This window comes from Gambusia affinis, linkage group LG06, assembly GCF_019740435.1.
Source record: "Gambusia affinis linkage group LG06, SWU_Gaff_1.0, whole genome shotgun sequence".
Taxonomy (NCBI): Eukaryota; Metazoa; Chordata; class Actinopteri; order Cyprinodontiformes; family Poeciliidae; genus Gambusia; species Gambusia affinis.
This window is the reverse complement of record NC_057873.1, coordinates 27,697,891-27,708,663: the sequence shown is the minus strand read 5'-3', so window position 1 is coordinate 27,708,663 and position 10,773 is coordinate 27,697,891. Positions and strand designations below refer to the sequence as shown.

At 39.0% G+C, this 10,773-nt stretch overlaps 1 protein-coding gene across 1 annotated transcript; it reads right to left on the bottom strand.

Moving 5' to 3' along the window:
• Positions 1-4,100: 4,100 nt before the first annotated feature.
• ca4b (carbonic anhydrase IV b) lies at positions 4,101-10,090 on the bottom strand. Its single transcript, XM_044118994.1, has 8 exons — positions 9,523-10,090; positions 9,195-9,239; positions 8,945-9,109; positions 7,180-7,325; positions 6,961-7,053; positions 6,245-6,311; positions 5,904-6,067; positions 4,101-4,427 (listed from the first exon to the last, which is right to left on the bottom strand). The coding sequence occupies exons 1-8, from the start codon at positions 9,638-9,640 to the stop codon at positions 4,263-4,265; spliced, it is 963 nt and encodes a 320-aa protein (XP_043974929.1). The 5' UTR covers positions 9,641-10,090; the 3' UTR covers positions 4,101-4,262.
• Between the last annotated feature and the right edge of the window lie 683 nt (positions 10,091-10,773).

Genomic DNA, 10,773 nt, shown 5'->3' with positions numbered 1-10,773 from the left:
GAACGATCAGCGCACTGAGCTGACAGAGAGAGAGAGATGGCATCAGGGAGCCAGGAGCCCCAAACCTCCAAGAGCAGCCGTCACTGAGCACTGGATAACGTCTAACTTTATTATTTCAATGTTTTTATTGGGATTTCACACAACAAAACAAAAGCATAATTGTAAAATAGAAAGAAATAATATTGTTTTTTATATGTATATTTTTGTACCTTTATTGGCAATTTGCAGACAACAGAATATGGATCAAACCCCAAAGGTGTTTTGGTTCAGTAAACACACATCTAAATCAACAAGAGATACATATCTGTAGAGTCAGTGTTTTTATTGAAGAAAAGCATGATGCTGCCTTCCCAAAATGTGACTTTTTTCAGATTAAAGTTTTTCAAAACCATTCTATGTTTTGCCCCCACTTTACAATAATGTGCTACTTTGTCTAGTGGACAAAACCCAAATAATCTGAAGCTGATGTAACAAAATATGGAAAAAGTAAATAAGTAAATAGCATATGTAGGTAGCAATGTGAATGCTTCTGGTACAGGATGCACATTTGATCCCCTAAAGATATTTAAAACTCATTTTCCTCCCATTTTCTTATCAGAGGAGTAGCTTATTATTAGGTCAAAAACATGGTAGATTAATATTTGCTGTTCTCGAAAACATATAAAAATGAGAAGCACAATTTCCCCGGCTCATCTTAACTCAGTTACACAGTTTGAGGGCCGCTACCAACCACTCTGCACAAACATGCTTGTAAAGTGCTGCCACCTAGTGGCTGTAGAGGCTGCAGGTGGAAAAACTCTGGGAAGAAATTGTTAAAATGTTATAAATTAATCCTCAAGGGAAAAACATAGATTTTGGTTTAGACAAGAAAAGTAATGAAGAAGGTAAAACATGATTGTGAAAATAATCATTTGATTTCTTTTATATATTTTTTTATTCATTTATTCATATTAAATGGATACTGCCTGGAGTTGTTTTACTCACAAAAGAAAATTTCAGTCAGATTCTAAAGAAAATGTCTGTGAACACAAAGAAAGGGTTGTTAAATGAATTCAGCTCTGCACTTTGACTGGGCCAGTCTACGACATGAAGGTGATTTGATCAAATCCCTTTCCATGGCTTCAGCTGTGTGTTTTGGATGGTTGTCCTGCTGAAAGGCGCCTCTCTGCCCCCCGCAGGTCTTTTACAGGCTCTTCCTGTCAAAGAAGCAAAATGGTCGAGACAGATCCAAGGTGCTCAAACGAGGTATGTTTAGAAGATTTAGTGATGAAGAACAAAACCTTACAGGTCTCCAATGGACAAAAAAATAAAAAATAAAAAAATAAATAAAATAGACATGGAGTATGGAAGAAGGAGCATGGAAACAGAGAACCAGGCATGGGAACGGAGTAAAACAGCAGGGGACGGTAAAAACTGAGAGGCTTTTAAAGACTAGATGAGAAACACAGACCGACTGAGGGAAGGAGACTGAAGGAAACAGAAACAGAAACACAAGTATACAAGAGACTGAGCGCGAGAATAAACCATGAAACTAAACAGGAAAGAATGAGCTAATATATGGCAACACCTTAACAACAATAATAAACATGGAGAAGAGTGAATATGGCAAGACTTGTAGAACACAAATAATGATAAACAAATTCAACATAAACTATCCATCCATCCATTTTCTGTTCACTCTTGTCCCTAATGGGGTCAGGAGGGTTGCTGGTTCCTCTCCAGCTGTGTTCCGGGCGAGAGGCGGGTTCACCCTGGACAGGTGGCCAGTCTGTCGCAGGGCAACACAGAGACACACAAGACACACAACCATTCACACACACACTCACACCTAGGGATAATTTAGAGAGACCAATTAACCTGACAGTCATGTTTTTGGACTGTGGGAGGAACCCGGAGAACCCGGAGAGAACCCACCATGCACAGGGAGAACATGAAAACTCCATGCAGAAAGACCCCGGGCCGGGAATCGAGCTTTCCTTCCACCCATCCTCTCTTAACTCCTACTTTATTGTTCCTGCAGAAGTAGAGAGTCACCACAGCATGATGCTGCCACCACCACTTACTGGTTTTCTATCAGCCAAAAGACCAAACAAATGCATTCATGTGTATTGTTGTTCTGTGACAGACTGTAATGAAGTTTAAGGAAGATGAATAGTTTTCTACAAACTGGACGGACATTTAATCCCTAACACAAAACTAGTTCTTCTGCTTCTTAAACTGTGTCATCATGCAACGGCTGAAACATCAAACCTTTACTGTTTCTAAATATATTTAAAGAGAGATCAGTAATGGACCTTACCAAGCTCCGCCCACAACCGACCCACGTGACCGCAAGTCTCACAAGCAAAGCCTCGTAGCGCATTATTTCTATGTAAACATGACTCCATTAGTGCATAATTTCTACCGGATTTTCACAATATATCAGCTACTACAATGGACAGAGGAAATAACAAGTTCATGTCCTCATCTGGGAGGAGGTTACTGGTGTCTCAGTCTGGTTGCAAACCTGAGGCCAGCAGGTGTCAGTCAGTCAGTTACGGTAGATCTGAAATTTGGTTTGATGACTAGAGATTTAAAGGAAGTCAGTGTTTCAGCTGTTTTTACAGTTTCCTGGAAGTTTGTTCCAGATTGTTCTTTTTGATGTTTGTTATGAATGACATATAGTCACAAACGAACGAGGTAATTAGTCCAACGTTTAGAAACTACAGCGGCTGTAATGAGCCACAGCAAATGTAAACAAAGGTAAAATAACCCGAACAGGTGATCAACTCAAAACCATTCGTACCTTTTTACTCTGTCTCTCTTTGTAGTTTAAGCACACTTGTTACTTCATGTATCAACCGCCAGCGCCCATATCAAGTTTCCAGGCTTGATATTTATTTATGGATTATTAATCAGCGCTTCCCTGAACACAGCGATGGTTGATTGACCAGCTGTACTTTGTGCTAGAGTGGCTAACACGAGTAACAATTTAGTCCAAAGCCTTTTCTGCTAAAATAAAATCTTTAGTGTGTGTCAGATACAGTACACATTGCATATTGATCTGTTTAGCTAACGTAAGACTGTGTAGCAGACAGGCTTCAAGGTGTAGAAGTTGTATCAGAACTGCTACTATGCTGTACTTAGCTAACGAAAAGCTCGTGTTTGTGAGACTGCCACCCACGTGACCACGTAGAATGAGCATCAGCCAATGAAAAGCGGCCCCTCTGGTAAGGTCCATTTGAACGCATTTGTGTGGTGCTTCCACCTGGTGGATGTAAAAGGAATTAAAAGCAAAAGGAAGAGTGTATTATCAAATGTCATGAATCACATAAAATTTTATTTGTATAGCACATTTCAGCATCAAGGCATTTCAAAGTGCTTCACATCAAATCAAACACAGAAACACAATGCAACACAGAATCAACAATAAACACAACATTAAGTCAGATTCCGTCAATAAATTTGTAATTGATTACGTTTCAAATACAACTCTAAACAAGTGGGTTTTAGTAGAGATTTAAAGGAAGTCAGTGTTTCAGCTGTTTTACAGTTTCCTGGAAGTTTGTTCCAGATTTGTGGTGCATAGATGCTGAATGCCACTTCTCCTCATTTGGTTCTGGTTCTGGGGATGCAGAGCAGAACCAGAACCAGAAGACCTGAGAGTTCTGGAAGGTTGATACAACAGCAGCAGATACTTACCTCATGTAGCCCAACTGCAGTCAGTTCCTCTGATTAGATCCTTTGTCCTCTCCATCCCCTCCTTTGTAGATCTTCCTCTCAGACTCATTAATAGTTCCTTCTGTTTGCTCTGTTACTTCATGTCACTGTTGCTCCTCGTCCAGTGTTCTGGTTTCCAGTTTTTGTAATTGTTTGGACTTCAGTCATTAAATCATGACTTATATAATCGTTATTTATTTATTTTGATATCCAACAGTAATTTCTGCTCTTAATGTCTTTTAAAAATTCTCTTTATTTTTGGTTACATTTTGATGTGAATAGTTACAAATTCAAAATAACTCAAGATTAACTTAAGACAGATATTAATATTTTCTTAGATGCACAAAAAAAAAAAAAAAAAAAAAAATCAAAGAAACTTTTGAAATAAATCACCATAATCTTTGAAACTTAAATAATGACGTAACTTTACAACCACAATCACAATCTGATTTCTGAAAATGTCAGTAAATATTTAAACAAAACAAACGCTTTTAGCCTTAATATATAGTCAAACATTCGCCACATTCCTCAACGGAGTCTGTGTGAAACAAAGCTTTTGTCCGTCAGACAGTGGAAAGCAGCAGCGACATGACCAGCAGCACCCAGCTGACCAGGGCAGCGTTTCCTTCAGAGTAGAACACAGGCCTGTCGTTCAGAGGCTGCACTGGCCGGTAGGTTTGAATCATTTCTGTCTCTTCGGGAAACTGAAGCTGCCAGAACGCAGAGAGCTGCAGTGAAGACAACATCACAACAAGAGGTTAAATATCAGAGCTGCACAAACAAAACAATAATTAATATAAATATAAGAAATTAGACGAGTGGTCGAAAAGGCAGGTGGTGATGAATATTATTTAATAAAGTGTTGGTGTTATGTGTTTTATAGGCCCATAGTTTCATTTTATACCACAGTCAAGTACCTGTGTTACATTCAGTTGTTATATGACAAATATGACTTAACGCTTTGAAATCAGGCCTGTCTCTTTAAGAAACTCCTACTCTTTCCAACACTCTGCCTTCAGCACATCATCACAAAAACATTTGGTAATACTTTATTTGACGGGTTGTGAATAAGACTGTCATAAACATGATATAACACCTGTCATGAACATGAGTAAGTCTTCATGAATATTTATGACTGTTGTCAAAAAGTGTCATTCGGTAAATCATGATACTTTTAATATTAAGTTGACATTATTCAAAATGTCTTTGTTATGATAACTTGGCATTAACCAAGAAATCATGATCTGATGGAAATTTGTTATAAAAGTATTACTGATTAAACTTTCAAAATTACGTAGCTTTATGTTATTAAAGCTAAATTTAATGACAGGTTGTTATGTCATGTTTATGATGGTGTCATGACAGTCTAATTCACAACCCATCAAATAAAGTGTTACCAAACTTTCTCATTGTGTCATTTTAAATGGTTCTGAGGTGCTGGTTAGTCTGAAGGAGCAGAGTGGGTGGAGCTGCTCTGTAGGGCGGTAGCTAAGCTTGAGACTGCAGTTTTGCCTAATTTGCTCCATTTAAATCTCCGTTTGGGTTTTTAGAGCAACAATGAATCAAGTAAAGCACTGGGTTTGACTTATTGTCGCCACTTTTGCATATAATTCCAATCAAACACTTGTGATCTCCCTGAAGAAAATCATCACTTTTTCAGGGAGTGATGATCCCTGAAGAAGTCAGATTAAACCTTTAATCTTTAAAAATCTAAAAAAGATTCAGCCAACAGCAGCTGCTTCTCCACTACAAATGTGTGCAAATCTTTGTCTATCTGTATTCTGCTAATGTTGAAAAAAAAAAAAAAAAGCCCCACAATTTTGCAAATGTGGTTCATCCATTAAATAAGAAATGAAATGAAAATAAAAACCTGTTCACGCTTTAGGTCATTAAAAATCATTTCAGCAACAGATATATTGATATTCCAGCCATGACACCCATCTGTCATTGCTGTCATATTCAGGCGTTTTGATGACAAGCCGCTGAAACTTGGGAGTGGCTACGTATGCGGCGTTTTGGGTGATTTCACAGAAGAGCTGTGGATTCGACATGTTTGAATGACACACAGCTCTTTATAAACTGTGTGATGCTGTGAGAGTTAGTGGATTTACTTTCAGAATTTCAATTTGTGTAATTCTATAGCTAATTCAAACACAGCTACTATCAATAAAGTGTCACAATGCTGAACAAAACGTCCCAATCACCTGACTCCAGCTCAGAGGAATGGTGCTTTCAAACAGCGTCCAGACGACAGCTTCAGCGCAGTTGGGAGTCGTGAGGGAGCCGTCGTAGCGGAAGTATTTCTTCAAGCTGCTCTGAGGGGGAATAAGCATTTCCAGGGAGACGCCTGGCAGCGTGGCGTTACTGGCTGGGGGTTCAAAACAGACAGATAAGGAACAATAGGTTCAATCCATATATTGTGAGAGAAAAGTTGTTATGGTGTTTTGTTACTGTGTAACTGCTGGCCTTTAGCCTTAACACACATCAGCGTGCAGATAATGGGGTTTGATCATGTTCTTATTCCATGAAATCTGCAATATCTTACAGGGTTTAATGATCTGCTTCAGAGCATCAACTAGGGGAGCGTACTTCTTATTCTCAGACAGAGACTCCTGAAACGAAGAAAGAAAGTGTCTGGAAATAAAATCAGGATTATATAAAGACTGGTGATGCACACAGCAGATGATTGGTGCTCAACAAGTGATGAAGATAAAAAATTTGTAAAAAAAAAAAAAGATATATGATCAGTCATTTGATCCAACCGAGGAAGCTGAAAATGTGGGAAAATTTAGGATGACGATGATGAATTGGTCACACTGAAATGACGCTCGTAGCTCTTTGAAGACTCTTTAAACAATATTTACGGACAGATTTATGTCACCACTTCATATTTGCCCCTGACTGAGGCATTACTGAGCTCAATAAAAGGCCTGTTTTTATGTCGTTATGTCCTCAAAATTTAATTACATGCTACTGTTTTAGCTCATCCCATTTTAAGACTGTGTTTCCACTGGAAAAAAAAAAGTTTCCCAAAAGCAACAATGGTAACACCTAACCTTTAACTACCTTAAAGTTACCCATTAACTTGAAGGTAATAAATACCTTCAAGTTAATAGGTATAATGCACGTTACATTATAATGGATGTAGCATGCAATGACATGTGAAGATTTTCCTCAGATGAAAAGTTTGCCCTCGTTGCTTTTGGTGTCACATTAACCCTCGATTCAGATTGTTGATGAAATAAAAAGAAGTAAAGTTACCTGAAAGAAAAATCCAAGAACTGCAATTCCAGAAGGGTCCATCACAGCCTGGGACAAAGAACTGTAATCTTCTTTGATGTGGACAATGTGCATCTGCAGGTTAGATGAAAGATATACTTGTATTTTTATTGTTTTTTTTTTTTTTTTCTTGAGGTGAGGTTTATTGTATTTAAACAAAGGTCATAAACAAGTTAAATATGCTCCTGTTGCACGTATTACCTCCATGGGAAACTGCTCTCCATCAATCGTGTGTTCGGATCCAGGTGAGCCGTCCTTGCCCCAGTGAAGATGGAGCTGAATGGCTTTGTAATTTGCAGCCAAGTGTCCTCCACTGATCACGATACCAGGAGGTAAGTCCAGCTGAACTAAAAAAAAAAAAAGAGAAATGTATATTTATAAACATAAAATATTGAAAAAAATCTATACAACATAAGCAAAATATACATCTTTGTACACATTTATTAAAATAAATTTTTGAAATGAAGTATTCTTTTTAAATGCTGAAATGTTATGTCACTCAAAGTTTACAAAGACCTTGAAAGCAATGACAAATTCTTCAGTTTTTTGTCGTACCTCAAGAATCTGAGATATTGCCTTCCTTCTGTCACCGGCAAGAAATAAGGAAGAGACCAACGAGCTATCAGACCAACTAACGAACCAACCAATAAGTCAACCAACTAACCAACTAATGAACCAACCAACCAAGAAACAAAATATGTCAGTCAAAATTTACAAATAACTTGAAAACAGTGACAAATTCTTCCGATCTGTGTCATATCTCAAGAATCTGAGATATTGCCTTCCTTCTGTCACTAGCAAGAAGGAAGGAACCAACGAGCCACCAGACCAACAAACCAATCAAGAAACAAGATGTTGTCAGTCAAAGTTTATGAAAGAACATGAAAACAAAGACAAATTCTTGATATATTAATCATATCTCCAAGAAGTAGAGCTATTACCTTTCTTCTGTCATTGGCCATAAGGAACAAAGGAACCAACAAACTGACCAACTAAGCAAGAAACCATCCATCCATCCATCCATCCATTTTCTTCCGCTTTATCCGGGGTCGGGTCGCGGGGGTAGCAGCTTCAGAAGGGAGGCCCAGACTTCTCTCTCCCAGCCACTTCTTCCAGCTCCTCCGGAGGAATCCCAAGGCGTTCCCATGCCAGCCGAGAGACATAGTCCCTCCAGCGTGTCCTGGGTCTTCCCAGGGGCCTCCTCCCGGTGGGACGTGCCCAGAACACCTCACCAGGGAGGCGTCCAGGAGGCATCCTAACCAGATGCCCAAGCCAATCTCAACTGGCCCCTCTCGACGTGAAGGAGCAGCGGCTCTACTCTGAGTCCCTCCCGGATGACTGACCTTGTCACCCTATCTCTAAGGGAGAGCCCAGCCACCCTACGGAGAAAACCCAGTTCGGCCGCTTATATCTGTGATCTCATTCTTTCGGTCATGACCCAAAGCTCATGACCATAGACAAGGGTCAGAATGTAGATCAACCGGTAAATCAAGAGCTTTGCTTTTTGACTCAGCTCTCTCTTCACCAACACAGATCGGTACAGCACCCGCTTGACAGCACAAGAAGTTCAATATCAAACTCTTCACAGCAACAGTATTTATCATTATCCTGGCCTTCTACTGGATAATATTCAAAATGTAAAAAACAAAACAAAATCTATTCAAATTCAAGAATAAAAATAAATACTTTAGAGGGAATTTGATCATGAAGATAAAACAAGTTGAGAAATCAGAAACAGTCAACACTCCCCTCTTCAAAATCTTTGCTTTATTTGAATTTCCTAATCTTCCCCAAACTCCTCTCAGCTCTGTTCGTTTCCATTCAAGCTATTTTTCCGACTCCTTTCTTCATCCTTATCTTTATAGCCTACAGCTAAACATTACCTTCTGACTAGTTTTACTCCTGCTCCTGTCTTCATTATTTACCGTTTTTTTCCAGCGTAAAGTTAATTTGACCTGAGACCTACCAGTGTGACCGTTGTTCATGAGGTGGACGTTAGACGCCTCCTGGTAGCCGTTAAACTGAAGTGGGGTAAGCCGCTCGTCTTTGAACGTTTTCCTCGTCACGATGTTCACTGGAGACTGAGATCTGCCACCACATTGTTGAGAAACTGTCTGCCACACATCTGGGCCTGTGAGGAGAAGATGACAAGAAGACTAAAACAACAAGTTTACCTGTTAAAACCTTTCATGTGACTGGACTGAAGCAGGGCTCACCTGAACAGGTGCTGTTGCAGCTAACCTGTGACTGGTAGCACCATTCTGGAAGAAAGACGCACTGATGATGGTGTGCAGATCATCAACAGATTTTGCACTGAAAACATCCAAATGTCAAAACTCTTCAGTTGATTTAGTAAATAGTCTTGTGCAGGTTCTTCATGAATCGAAGAAGGCACAATTTCTCAAGATTAAATTTTGTAAACTCCAAAAATTGATGAAGGCTTTACAAATTCATTAACATAAAACATTGCACAGACCTGAAAATGTGCAGTCTGTCTAAATTTAAAGATCTGAACTCGTTAATGTGACTCTTTACAGGACATACCTGCAGCTGAGACGGTCTTCACGGACAATGCAAAGCAAATTAAAACCCAGGTGAGCTGCATGGTGGAAACCCACTTTACGTCTGTCTGCATTTTCTGACTGCTTTGGAGGTGAAACATTCGACGAGATGTCCAGAGGTCAATTATATATCAGGTAGGTCCACCTATCAACCACTCCCACAATGAATGACCTGCTATTTCCGTCTGGATTGGCGATATCTATTGTAATTTAGATTGAGTGCAGATTTGCTTCCAATGCTTAGTTGCAATTACCAACATTCTGCTGATTCTGCCTGATGTTTTACTGATTTCACCTTTACTCTCAATACTTACAGCCTCATTTGATGGAAGAATTTCCACAATAATACCATATTTGTAGTTTTTATACTTTTCCAATTTTTATAGAGTATGTTAAGTGTTTTTAAGGTCTTTCAACCATTCAAATCTGCAAGACTTTTTAAAATAAGTAGATATAGTCCTGTCCATTTTTCACTTACTTTGACTGACAGAGTTTATATTCAACAATTCTGTCAAGTTTCACCTGAATGCGTTGGCCTTAAATCCCTTTGTTCTGCTCAGTAACTAAGTTAATGTCAACAGCAGACGATGGTGATTTCTCACGATTATTTGCCTGCAAACAGGTTTACGATGTGATGAATGAGTACTTTAACGAACCAAACCATCAGAAGTTCAAACAAAGAATTTATTACTCCAGAGCTCAGTCATGGTGGACTTTGGTTTGATGAACATTTTTAAACTCAGTGAGTCAATTTTACATATTTTTTTTTAGATATTCCATCCTCAATCTACATTCATAACACAGCTTTAGTCGATCCCAGGATGTTTTTTGTGATTGCTGCAGCCCAAAATTATTGACCTTTTTGAAAAAGTTGAGGTCAAAGTTGCTCATTTTTTTACGGTTCATTTTTGCCATAACACTGTTTTAATCTATCACTGAAAAACATGAAGATGTTTTGTCTGATCAGCCATATGGTCAGACTTCAAGGATTCCAGATCCAGGAGGGAAACTTTAACAATCCCCCAGTAACACTCCCCAGCTTGTCTTTGTAAAAGAGGATTACAAGCTGAGAGGTTATGGAGAGGAGGGCCTATAACATGTTGGAATAGCAGTGTGGTTATTGTCCCGGTTGTGAAATACTGGATGAGCTATACACCCAAAGCAGGTTCTGGAGGGTGCATGGGAGTTCACCCAACCAGTTTATATGTGGTTTGTGGACTTGGAGAAAGAGTTC

Coding starts and splice junctions, on each gene's coding strand:
- ca4b (XM_044118994.1), bottom strand. CDS start 9,640: ATGTTTCACCTCCAAAGCAGTCAGAAAATGCAGACAGACGTAAAGTGG. Junction 7,054..7,179: donor GAGAGCAGTTTCCCATGGAG/GTAATACGTGCA, acceptor TCTAACCTGCAG/ATGCACATTGTCCACATCAA. Junction 6,068..6,244: donor GAAGCAGATCATTAAACCCT/GTAAGATATTGC, acceptor TTGAACCCCCAG/CCAGTAACGCCACGCTGCCA.